A 13,293-nucleotide genomic window follows, 5' to 3' on the forward strand; every position below is an offset into this window, starting at 1 on the left:
CGGATATTGATTGACTGCATTTTATATGATTAGGGAGGGGGGTGAATCCATTCTCGTTTATGCATGTCGCAGATTGGGCAAGGTTTACACTGAAGCGACCCGCGATCAAAATACACCCGTGACCAACGATTGTTTATCCGTTCTCGACAAGTGCTTTTTTTTTTGGGGGGGGGGCTCGTGGTGTTCAAGATGCAGGCTTAGGCGACATTCATCTGCCAACGTATTTGCGTTCTCAGGATCATAAATCCATCCTTCAGGAACTCTCTGCTATTAATTGCCAAAAAGTTATTATTTAAGGATTTTTAATGTGACCCCATCACAAGAGCAGCCCATCCTTGTAAATGATCATACTAAAAGGATACGGACGCTTTCTTACAAAAAGGAACATTTACATACATACGACATGTGATAACCAGTCGTCTCATTGAGTGTGTGTCCAAACTGATTCAGACTGCACCCCCTTTTTCCCGCCCTCGAACCTTTAATAAACCGCCGGATGTAATGATCCTGAATCTAAATAAGCAATGCTTTGGATGCTAAAAATTTAATTATAAGTTGCAAGTCCTATATCGGGGTGCTATACTGTACATGTATTTAATACAGCAAAAAACAGACGGGTGTCATTTTCAAAAAAAAAAGCGGAAATGCTACAGTCCATGCGTCAAATCCGCTTTTTTTCCATGTAATACTCCATGTAATGTCCATGATGTAAAAAAATTTCATTCGGTAATTTATAAAAACAACCCAGTCGTTGAGTGCAATTATTGTCCAACTCTCATCCGTGTATTGTCCACGATGTGATCTATGTAGTTAATACCGGTACAATACTGTATACCGGTAGTTGTACCAATCACACCAGCCTTTCATTTGCTTTTCAAACCCAAACTCGCCCCCCTTCGAGCATTGCCGCCGCCGCCGCTCCGTTACCTGCACGCCGCAGCCTACGTCACGAGATCAACCGTTGCTGCAATCGCCGGCCATGTCGCTCAGTCTACCCGCTTCCGCGACGTCTGAGGTGCGTTATCTTGCTGTTTGTGGTCTCTGTGAACGTGTTTCTAACCGTGCGTTATCTATTTGTAAATACAGGGTGGATCGTCCGACTCCTCTTCAGATATCGACACCACGGCTTCCGCAGCCTCCGGCGCGGCTGCAAACTCGGACGACGCCTCGCCTGACACGGACGATTTCAAGCGTCCATGTATTGTCCAGGTCGTAGACTCTCCCTCCCTTGTGGAGGGCCCCGCAGACGTGACGTATCCGAGCTGGTCGGCGTGGAATGAGTATTTGAAGGCTTACTCGGTAAAGTCCCGCCAGGTCATCCGCATCCAGTCAACGCTTAGTTGCGTATTGAGAAACAAGCGGCTGGGTCAAACAGCGGCAGCAAAGCAGGGAATGGATGTTCCGTACGTACCAGAGACGTGGGGTGCTTACCAACGCACATACATCTGCACACATGGCTGGCCAGCAAAAGACAGGAGCAGCGGATTGCGAACCAAGCACTTCGTCCGAGGATGCGGTTGTCCATTTCGATTTGTGGTGCAGCTCGTGCAAGTTGACGGCTTATGCTGCCTTCGCGTGAAGAACGGTGTGTACCAGCACAACCATGCGGTGGGGACAGCGCAGTTCAAGACGTACGCGGAGAACCGTAGGTTGGACGACACGGACACGAAGGATGCTGTGGACAGCATGGTGATGTACGGTAGAAAGCGCGCACGCATCTATGAGTATCTTCTGGGGAGAGGCGAGAACCTCGTCAAGAAGGATGTGGACAACATTGTGCAACGTGTTAAAGCAGAGATAAGAGGAGGGTTGAATGACGACGACGCTTTGCGCCGCAACTCTCGCGGAATTCGCAGCTATTGACGGTAACGTAGTCACGGTGGACGAAACTGATGCGGGACACTCTGGTGTGATCAGTATGACTTCCAGACATATGCGCGACATGGTTACTAGGTTTCCAGAGCTTTTGCTTGTGGACTGTACCCACAAAACGAATCGGTAAGTCCTCCCATGTATTGTGCAATTATTTGTCCATGTATTGTCCATGCTTATGTTAATGTTATGCCCATGTATTGTGCGATTCTTGTCCATGTAATGTGCATTAGATACAACTACCAGCTTTGTACCTTCATGATGATAGACGACAATGGGCGTGGGCAGCCTGTACAACAGTCTTTGCTCGAACGAAACGCCGATTGGCAGATGTCCCGAGCGCTGGATCATCTATTTCGGATTGACGATAAGATTGGCGACAAGGTTCAAGTTATAATGGTCGACAAAGATCTGAATGAGATCCGCGTGTTGCGTCGGTACTTCCCTAAGTCGCGCGTGTTGATTTGCGTCTTTCACGTCATCAAATATCTCCGCACAGCGTCCAGGAAGCCAGAATATGGTAAACTTTCGTCGGACGATCACGACGCCATCGACGCATTAGTCCACAACATGGTATATGCCTTAAGTTCAGAGATCTACGAGACCAATTGGACCTCCATGAAGGCACTTTGCACTAGGACTGGATATATGGCATTTTACAACTACATGGATGAAAACTGGAACACTTGTACGGAGATGTGGGTCATGTACCAACGCTCACGGTTGGCACATTTGCGCGTCCACACGAACAACCATTTAGAGAATTGGTTTGGGCATTTTAAGGACGGGGTAAACTCCAACATGACCATGACGGACACCGTGAAGGCCCTTGTGGGTGCTGATGCCAGGACTTCCAGTGAATACGTGTTCGACAAGACTAGGATCGGGTTACGTGTCAACCGCAACTACGACGAGGAGATGTGCCAAGTTTTGCGCTTTACGACGCATTTCGTAGCAACACACGTGGAGAAGGAGTACGTAATGGCATGTTCGAAGGTCGACAAGTTCAATTTCGACTTAAAGTCAAATCCAGGCTTCGTGGAGGTGACGGGTAAACACAAGACGCATGCTGTGGATTTGAAAACGTGGAGCTGCACTTGCTCGTTTGCTTCTGCAATGCGTCTGCCTTGTCAACACGCGATCGCGTTTCGGAAGTGGAGTAACGCCCCAGGAAGCGTAATACCGCTGAGTTGCATCGATGAAAGGTGGGTTAACTCACAATTTATCCACGTATAAGCCGTGAGTTGTCCATGTAATATCCAATATTGATGTTGTACTGAGGGTCTGACATGTCATTCATTTAGATGGTTACATCCTGCTGAACAACCGATGACTCCGCGGCCTTTTGTGCTTAATGAGTTTAAACCAGGGGAGGCGAAACACAAGGTGCTTGACGCTAATGTTAAGTACAAGGAGGCAGTCAGCGCGTTCCAGGCTATATGCAGTGAGCTAGCCGATATCTCTGATGACGACGAGTACCGTGAGCATTTAGACTTCGTCGTGCAACAATGGAGGAACATTAGGCAGCGCAAACGTGTAAAGGTTGAAAAAACGAAGGTTCCAGTCACGAGAGAAGAAACAGAAACAGATGAAATGACCTCTCCAGTGACAACCAGCCGAAATCGAACCGGAACCAAGCCCGAAATGGAGCAGCTTGCGCTTGAGACCACTCCTGATGACAACGAAGAGAAAAATACTGATAGTGGATTGCACATCCGTCTGAACCCCAAAGCTGCGAAGTCTGGTAGGCCCCGGTTGAACAGAAAGGAGAGAGAAGCAGACGACAAGAAGAAACGAGCGTTGTTTAACGAGTCAGAAGCCCATAGAAGATGTCTTGGAGAGGTAACATTAATACAACTTGCGCGCAGTCTTCAACTTGAGAAGCCTCCACTTCAAGACACTCTACGTCGTGTTCTGCCACTCCAAACCAAGTACAACAACGCGGGTAGCAAGAAACCCAAGTACACTAGAGAGAGTGCGCCTGTGCTGAATGAAAACGCGTTCTACCTACTTCCACCCAAACTGTTGGACAAGTGCGTTGCCGTGCTGCCTGTGAGCAACACCAATGAAACAGCCATCGATGTACTCACCCAGAGTCAAACTACACAAAAAGACGAAGAAACATCTACAATACCTGGACAAATCATGGACAGCAACGGACAAAACCCGGAGATCGAGTGTGTCTACATCGCGGGTATCGGAACATTTTCACGCGAACAGATTGAGGCCATGGCATACTTAGCAAACGTGAAGCGTTCGTGTGATGATGGAATGGCGTTTACCAAATGGTTAAAACAGGATGCAGCCAGCGCCATACCAGCAGCACAACAATCGACACTTCAGAGCATGGCAGAGGCCATTGCTCGCGCCTATCCCCAAGATACCATCCCAATTGACGGCAACGATTACCACTACGCGATGCTGTACCGTCTCAAGCCGCCCCAATGGGCTAATGATGCGCTGATTTTGGCTTTTTGCGCGAGATTGTACAGGACGGGCACCGGCGTTCGCATCGTCGGTGTCGAGGCAGCCTCGGCGTCAAAGAAGAAGAAATCTATGAGTGAAAAAATGAAGACAAAGGTTCAGGAACTACTCACTGAAGCGGATGTACTGCTCATTCCTGTAAATTTTGGGAACATGCATTGGTGTGCAATGATCGTGGATGGCAAGCAGAACAATGTCCTGTACTACGACTCAATGAACCTGAAGACGTACAAGGACGTACTGGACCGCATGTCGTGGGATCTGGCTACTACGCTCAGCGACGACTTCAAAGTTGTGTCCGTCAATGGACCGATCCAGACAGACGGATACAACTGCGGATTCTACGTAATGTTGAGGTTTTGGCGATATGTAGACAAGAGTGTGTCGCTGGACGTAACTCCGATTGGTCTAACGCTGTTACGCTTCCGCATCCTTCACTTCGTGCTTCACGGTAGCAAGCCATAATGCAACTAATACAATCTCATTTCTATTGAAACTGGAATCGACCCGCCTAATGTTCATGCGTATGGTTGACCTCCTGACTTCTGTATACCGGTATGTACGAGAGATGTCAGAGGACTTTCGTTTGCGAAGGTCTAACAACTTCCATTCACTATGGATTTTAAAAACAGTGGTAAGTAATTTATTTCGACACATGGACATTACATGGAGTATTACTGTACATGGAAAATAAACTGAGTCGACGCATGGACTGTAGCATCGGCCAAAAAAAAAAGTAAGCACAGTTTCAAAAAATGAAATGCTTCGTCAACAATGTCGAATCATTCACGCGTGAGGTGGCGAGGGGCCACGCTGGTAGAACAAGAGCAGCTAAACTAGCAAGACCAACTCGATGGAGGTCTCATACGACGCTGCACTTACGCTGTGCCACAAGCGATACCCGAAGGAAAGACACCACCTCGATGAATAATGAAGCACTTCTGACTAGTGACCCAGAACGAGAACGCCATCGCCTAAACCAAGAGCGTTACAGAGCGAAGCAGAAGAAGCGCATGACAGACCTTGAGGACGACGTGGGAGCACTTGCGAGTGAGATCGAAGATCTCAACGTCCAACTTCACTGGGTTTCCAGCGGTATAGTTACTAAGCAGACTGTCTGGGGTGTTGCTACCGAGTATTTCCGCCTCTTTCAGTACGGCTTGTCCGGAGGAGCACTATATGAATACGCGATGAGTTTCTTGCAGAAATCAATGTCGCCGGGCGTGGCAGACGGGTTCGAGTACGGGCCGGAAAAAATGCTAGAAAATTTGAGATTGCTATCACTACTCTTCGACGGTTTTAATGTCAGACTGAACGGACTCATGGAACTTGGTACACATTCAGTAAACGCCATCACGACTACAAGAATCACCTTTTCCAAGAGCACGCTGCTAAGGGCATTTCCTCTCTTGGACAGTAATGAGGTTGAGCTGTCCTCACTAGCCACTAAACTTAACGGCAAGACACTTGCCTTGCGCGGCTCGGTGCGCTTTGACTGGGACGATAAGAGTGGGTGTGTAGTTGGTATCTACAGTCAATCAGATTTACTGACGCCTCTGCTTCGCCTGCTGGGAAATCTGAGCGACGTCGCACGTGTATTTGACGGTGCTTTAGTCACACCGGGGTTTAGAGTAGCTGCGAAAGGCAGGAATAATGCTGCACTTTTGAATGCGGCAAGGTGTTGCTTTCGACCAACTTCGAAGCTGGGATTCGGACATTGACGGAGAAGAGCTGTAACTCTGTGAAATTCAAGCCAAATGTTTGCAGTCTGCTAAGTGATAGCAAGCTTGGGTGCAGCATGTCGGATTAAGTGCTCATGTACGAAAAAATACTTGAAGTACCTGGATTTGTAAGTGCTGAAGATACTGTACGAGTACTTAGTAGTTCTTCATCTTATTTATTGTGTGTCTTCATCATTATACAGCTGGCTCGTATACCTGCCTTTCCTTCAGACCGACCTTCTAAATAGGAACGCGTCTGGGTCACAGTTTATTAACGTCGGAGATTGACACACTCGAGCGTGCGATGGATATTTGGTCTTTTCACCCGCCCAATTACCAGTCACTCAGCGACAATGTGATAGGCAGAGTGGTGCAGCGTACCCATTGCTCCCGAGACCGTCGGCTTTTCAATATCAAAGTGAAGGACAGAATGGCTTCACCACTTCCCGAACAACGAGGTTCAGCACTGCTATCGTTCGAAGAGGACGACCCATTGATCAAATTGCACACTAAAGGCGATATCAATCCAACGGCGATAAAGTTTTCAAAACCGAGTAGCACCCGCAAGCGTTCGCGGTTCCTCGAAGACACCGACGACCCGGTTGCTACACAAGATACTGAACCCCTGTCTCGTGTTATCCCCGATCACCAACGCAGCATGTCTGTTCGAGAACGCCGTCGTCAAAAAGAGATTCGTTATAGAACAAAAAAAACGGACTTTTGATGGAGTGTGAGGAGGATATTCAAAGGCTTCGTGAAGAAATTTCAAGATCTTGAGGTGCGGCGTCACAATTTTTCGTCTACCCGGACAATATGGGACGTTGCCACTGAGTACTTCCATCTCTTTCGTCATGGCTTCGTCCCTAAAGCGCTACGTAGTTACTGTGAGCGCTTCCTGCAACAATATATGGGATCAAACATGAACGGCGGGTTCGTACGTGGACACGAATCGTTACGGAAGAGCTGGAAGCGTTTTTCCGTGTATTTCGACGATCTCAACATCGGCTGCAGCGTCTTCATCACATTGGTGCAAACTTTCTCCTCGCCACTATCACAACCAGCTTTACCATTTCGGAAAAGTCGTTGCATCACATGGTCCCTCATTTCGATAGCGTCATGAAGGACGATGAAGCACAAGGTGGGTTATCAGTGCTAGCAGCCAATCTTTCTGGCCAACGCGTCGTCATGAGTGGCTCAGTACCGCTTCGGGTGGGATAACGTGTACGACGAGTAGTGACATGAGAGTGAATCAGACTTGCTAGCGACGCTCTTCCATCTGCTAGGCAGGCTAGAAGACGCTTCCTGCGTCTTAGACTTGATCTCTTCTTGCTGCAGCTAAATAGCAAACGTTTACTCCATTTACATGATACTGAAAGTGAATTCGTAATCAACTTCAACGTTGACCTTTTTTTTTAGCGTTCATCACTCCTCGCTGCGAGGAGTGATGATCGCTCGCACCCTCTTCGCCGCATCGACGTCCCATTCTTCAATCTGCGGGCCAGAAGCAAGACTCGGGCTCAAAGTGAAAATGCTGCAGTCACTCGCAGTCGTGCTGCTCGTCTGCTCGCTTGCGGTGGCTGAGAAGCCGGTGACCAAGCGCTACACCGCGCTAACACCGCCCCTGCCACTTCTCCAGGGGGAAGTGACCAACGCTTTCCACCGCCTCGCGATCCCGAAGGGTCCCATCGCCGTGTATCGCTTTGAGGCCGAAGTCGTGGAGAAAGATGTCAGTGGCAACATCGTGCCTGTGCCCACATACGACGCCTACCTCCATCATCACGTGTTTGGCAGCACGCACAAGCAATACGACGCCATGAAGAGTCGCTGGGCACCCATGAAACCGAAGAATTTCAGTCGTAGTGTGGCTTTCGGTGCCGGTACCGAGTGTCGAGGCACGCCGCAGGAATTCTACTTTCCTTATGCATTTATGACTGTTGAGGAGGAGGACGAGTGGGTGGCCAATGTGCACATTATCAACACCCGTGAAATGGCGCCAGAGCGTGCGCATCGCTGCTTGGAGTGCCCCTGTACGGCCGAAGATGTGGTCACTGATAATTCGGTGAATGGCATTCACTTCCGCAACGGAAGCTGCAATGCTCAGTTGCAGTTCGAAGAGAACACAGTGTGCTCGGCTGAAACGTACCACGGAGGACTGCGCTGCTGCGAAGACGCCGAGTTTTGCCTCGAGCACAATGAGCTGGAGGTGTCTGGGCCGAGTCAGGCCACTTACCACTTGCGCTACTCATTGGAATACGCCGACATCGTGTCAGAGAACCGTCCGCTATATCTTGCGGCGTGTTGCGATGCCTCGGGAGCTCTGGAACACATGGGGAACGTCGAGTACGACGTGCCCGTGTGCGACCCAGACACACATCCTGGATGTGTCCACACGCTGTCGACACGCCAGCGACTGGATAATGGCAGCATCCCGCTGTTCGCGTATCGTCAGCATCCCCCAGAACCGGAGCGCGAAGTGGAGCTAGTGTACGCAGTTGGTCATCAGCATCGCGGTGGCTTGGGCATCCAGCTGTACGATGATGCCACAGGAGACTTACTGTGTGCTTCTGTACCGCAGTACGGCTCAGGAAGCGAGGCTGGAAATGAAGACGGATACGTCATCTCTATGAGTACGTGCACTTTCAATCCGCCACGTCGTATGCGCACAACGGACATCGTTCGGATCGTGGCTCTGTATAACAACACAGTGCCGCACACTGGAGTGATGAGCCTCATGTACATGGCACTGAGCGACTTCCCTCTCGGAGAATCTGCTGCTTCTAAAACAAGGAACACAGCTACCGCAGCAACTGCCAAATCATCACCGGGAAGTTGGGAGTTGCTCTTTCTGGGTGTCGTAGCGGGAGCTGCTGCTTGTGCACTAGTGATTGCGGTTCTAACGCGTTGGAAGCATCGAGCTGGCTACACGCCACTTCAACCGCGAGCCAACTGACCAACACTCTCTTCGTTTCACAGCGTGAACTCGATATTCGGAAAAAAGACGAAAAGGCAAATGATGGATATCACAGAATGCATGTTTTCGTTGAGCTCTATCTACTTTTGAGCAGCTTGTTTGTCCTTGTGCTTAGTCTTCTTGACCTTCGGCTTGTCCACCTTCTTGCTCGCGCTGTGATCTTGCTTTCGTTTCTTTGAGCCTTTGCCAGCAGCAGCGGCAGCTTCAGCCGCGGCCTTCGCTGCCTTACGCGCCGCGTGCTTGGGCTTCAACTTCTTGCCCAGTCCGGCCGCTGCGGCCGTGCGCTTCATCTTTTTTGTAGCAAAGCCACCGTCGAGAGTGTCGGCACCAACTTTACGCTTCAAGTGGATACGCGCCCGAGCACCAGCAGAGGCACGAAGACCCTCAAATTTCTCCTTGGTAGTCTCCTCACCACGCAAGTTCTTAAAGCGCTTGCCACACACCTGCACGCGAAGCTCGCGAGTCTCCATCTTGAGATTACGGAGCGTCAGGGTCTTGGCAACAAGAGCAGGAGTCTTCAGCAACAGATAGCCAAATCCCTTGCCAAGACCGGACTCGCGGTCGCGGATGAGACGCACGTTCTCAATCGGCTCGGGTTCGTCATCGGATTTAAGGCGCTTCAAGAAGAACTGAAAAATTTGCTCGTCAGTGCACTTGAACGGCACATTTCCAATGAAGACACTGCGACGCGCATCAATCACAGGCTCGCAGCGGTCCACACGGATCTTCATCTGGACCAGAGTCTGCAACATTTGCATCAGTAACACTTAGCACATATACTCGGTTTGCTCACTGCGAAATCTAACAAAACGCACCGTCCCGTTGAGCTTGATCGCGGCTTCCGCACTGCTCTCCTCCACAAACGTCACGTAGGCGTTGCAGTTGTCCTTAGCTGTGGTCAAGATTTTCTTGTTGGCGCAGACCTTCATCATGAGCTTCTGGTTGCCCGCGTCACCCACCGCACAACCGGCGATGGGAAGATGTCGAAGACGCACGCTTTCAACTTGACCGCACACGGAAAAATGCTTCTTGATGTCTTTCTGTGTGGCGTCCAGCGACACATTGCCCACGAACACTGTGCGGCGCTCCTTGAGTTCATCAGGCGTGAGTTCTTTCTCCTCTTCAGCCTGATCATCACCTTCTGTCGTTTTCTTCTTGCTCTTTTTCTTCTTCTTCTTCTTATCACCGTCGTTGGTCTCCGCAACTTCAGTCTCATCGTCGTCCTCTTGCTCTTTATCCTCCTTAACATCCTCCTCGTCGTTTTCTTGATTCTTTCTATTCTGCTTGGATTCCTTCTTCTCCTTCTTCTTTCTATCCTTTTCGCTCACAGCCACCTTAGACGTCTCCGTCTCCTTCTTGAACGTATCCGCCACCGCTACCGCATACGAAGCCTTTTTGCCGAAAAACGCAGCGCTCTGAGCGAAGCCGTCGAACAGCGCGGACTTGTCCTGGTTCTTTACCTGCTCCTTTACAGCCTCCACCACCTCAGGCTCCAACGCAGGCTGTGTTGGCTCCGCGGTGGCGAGCAGCGTGCTCTTGCTTTTGCTCTTTTTGCCCATGGTGTTGCTTGTCACGAAATGGATGGAGGCCGTCAAAAAGTGTCCGCTGATTTGAAACGAACCAAAACCAGATGTGATAAAGGACAATAAATAAGGCAAAAAGACATCAAAAGGCATTAAATTGTAGAAAATACCAAGCTGCATCCAAAAAGCTATCATGCCACACGTAAGTGTGATCTGGGTCATGAAAAGCTTGGACGCAGCAAGTATTCGTATAGAACTACTGTAGCTGCCGTGAAGAATTGAACAAAACTTCAAAGTGCAGTCTAAATTTCCGCCTGGTCGTTCGTGATGAACTCCTTGATAGCCTTCTTCTGCGACGACATGTCGCGACCCAAGTCCGCGCTCAGCTGCCGTACAATCTGCACAATCATGGAGCAGCATGCCACCATCAGTTCTTGTCCAGAAACTAATTGAGACAAAACCCGCTTACCTTCTTGACTGTCAGCTCTTCAGCGTTACCGTGGGCGATGATATCCCTGACCTTGCTGCAGACATCGGCGCCCAGAGTCTCCGTCTCAGGCTTCGATTCTTCCTTGTCAGCGGCATTGGCCTCCTCCGGCTCAGCAGCAGGCTGCTCCTCGTCATTATCGGCAGATTCGACCTTCTCATTGTCATCTTCGTTGTCTTCCTCATTGTCGCTTTCTACCACGCGCGACTTCTTTGACCGACGAGTGGTTTTCCTTTTCTTGGTAACCTTTTTCGCTTCCTCAAAGTCGCTGGATGATTCGTCCCCTTCAGACTCGGTGCCTTCGTGGTCGTCCTCCTCGTCTTCCTCTTCGTCAGCTGCAACCGCTTTCTTCTTGGTGGTTTTCCGCTTCTTCTTCGCAGGCTCGCCGTCGCTCTTTTTAGCGTTTTTAGCCTTTTTCGCGCGCTTGTTCGATTTGGCCTTCTCCTTCCTCGCAGTAATCGCAGCCTTCTTTTCGCCAAGCTGTCGAGCAAAACCCAACAGACAACATATTAATTACTTCGAAAGTACAGAATTTAATGATAATACTCGACCAACGCATCGCATTCGCACCTTTGTCACTTGCGGGTTGTACAGCCAGTCCACCAACCGGTCAAGCAGCGCTTCCTTGTTGTGCGGTTTCTCTTCCTCGTCAAAAGATTTCTTAGAGCGATCCACCTGTAAGCAAAACGCAACAAACATTAGCACTAACACTGCTACAAGATATGAGCTGCTAGATTGCCGTCCATACCGCCAGCAGATCCATCACTTCGTGGACGAAAATGAGTTTCCACTTGCCCATCTTGGCAACAAGGTGCTCCCGCGACTGCAACAATCATAATTATCAATCAGACCACCACTTCAACAATCTTTCTATCTCCTACAGTAGCCACACACCTTCTCGTCCTGCTCAATGATGCCTGAGAAGTCCAGAATGTGCTCCTTGATCAATTTCACCTGTACCGGTACCAATCATCAAAGCCCTCGTGAGCTTCACACAAAATTCACCTCTTCTAATTCACCTATTCGCGTACGTTCTTCTGCTGGAAGCGACGGCCATACATGATGCTGTAGAGCTGCTTGATCATGTCGTGCTGCTTCTTGCCCAAAGCCTCGACCTGCAGCAACCAACCAATCAGTCCATTACAGTACTGCAAACTGGACTAAACATTGTACATTGGGTTGACTTACATTGTTCTTGACAAACTCCATTTCTCGTACTTTGACGCCCTTGCCTACTGGAGGCGAAAACTCCTCCGGCTCGTCACTCTTGGCCTGTGTGAACGTAAACGTCTGCGTGCTCTTGCGTACGCGGCCTCCCAGGCTTGTGGACGTGACCGAGGACCCGGAGGCGGGAGCCTGGTTGATCGCCTCGGCCTGCGCATCTACGGTCAGCTCCGTCTCGGGCTTCTGCGGCTCGTCGGTCGTCATCGTTGCTGGTGGAGCTCCCGCGCTTTTTGATTGTGACACCCCTGCCGCTCACACAAACGGACAAAAACTGAGCGAGCACGATTCACGTACTGATGACAAAAACACGTTAGGGTTTTCGTGAATCTCCACGATGCTAGTCAAAAGGCGCGAGTTCAAGCATGCTGAAAAGAGAGCGCTGCGGGTAGTGCATTTTCCGAGTGTCATGTTGCGCCAACAGAGCCTGTTGGCGAAGCGCAAACAATACCGAATAAAACTGCAGCTTCATATCCTTTTAATATTACTTAGTAAACGTGAAGTGTTGCCAGCAAAATGGTGGGCTCATTTGACCAGCGCGGCAAGGTCTCCGTAAGTGAAGTGATATCAGAAGGCGTTGCATGCCAAAGTAACCCCACCGCGCAATGTGTACCCAAAGCCCAAGGCGCCATCATTTGATGAATGCCTCGACTCCCTGCGACCTCCGCGAATAGAACTCCCAGCTGCATCGCCACTGGCCTGGCAAAGCAAGAACTACAGCATGTACCTATGTGGTTGCCTACCTCACCAGTGGTAGTCTCTGCCAGTGGTTTAGTGTTACTTGGTATGCCGCCGCTTGAGGCAGGTAGCCGACACACGGAAAAAGTGGAAGTGAATGAATGCTCCGTTGAAACTCGGGAGCGTCAGGCGGGGATTCTCGTAATTTCTTCTCGTCACAGCTGGAAGGCGCTTAAGACAGAAACAGGCGGGCTGTAGTGCTGAAACGGACAGGCGACAAGTTTTTTTGGGTCGGGCTCGGGGCTCGGAGAGCAAATTCAACAATGAAGTGTCCGG

General features: G+C 49.9%; 3 protein-coding genes across 3 annotated transcripts; 1 reads left to right on the top strand and 2 right to left on the bottom strand.

Moving 5' to 3' along the window:
* Positions 1–7,573: 7,573 nt before the first annotated feature.
* Positions 7,574–9,027, top strand: PITG_06867 (uncharacterized protein; the record flags this gene model as incomplete). Its single annotated transcript, XM_002904801.1, has 2 exons — positions 7,574–8,810; positions 8,907–9,027. 2 exons carry the CDS (start codon positions 7,606–7,608, stop codon positions 9,025–9,027), a joined length of 1,326 nt encoding a protein of 441 aa, XP_002904847.1.
* Positions 9,028–9,128: 101 nt separating this feature from the next.
* Positions 9,129–10,607, bottom strand: PITG_06868 (RNA-binding protein, putative; the record flags this gene model as incomplete). The annotated part of the gene is made up of 3 exons (XM_002904802.1): positions 9,129–9,791; positions 9,864–10,163; positions 10,422–10,607. 3 exons carry the CDS (start codon positions 10,605–10,607, stop codon positions 9,129–9,131), a joined length of 1,149 nt encoding a protein of 382 aa, XP_002904848.1.
* Positions 10,608–10,709: 102 nt separating this feature from the next.
* On the bottom strand, positions 10,710–12,505 carry PITG_06869 (uncharacterized protein; the record flags this gene model as incomplete). The annotated part of the gene is made up of 7 exons (XM_002904803.1): positions 10,710–10,969; positions 11,041–11,538; positions 11,629–11,733; positions 11,807–11,881; positions 11,953–12,012; positions 12,090–12,173; positions 12,247–12,505. The coding sequence occupies 7 exons, from the start codon at positions 12,484–12,486 to the stop codon at positions 10,874–10,876; spliced, it is 1,158 nt and encodes a 385-aa protein (XP_002904849.1).
* Positions 12,506–13,293: the final 788 nt, after the last annotated feature.

Source organism: Phytophthora infestans, genomic scaffold (assembly GCF_000142945.1).
Source record: "Phytophthora infestans T30-4 supercont1.10 genomic scaffold, whole genome shotgun sequence".
In the NCBI taxonomy this organism is placed as follows: domain Eukaryota; phylum Oomycota; class Peronosporomycetes; order Peronosporales; family Peronosporaceae; genus Phytophthora; species Phytophthora infestans.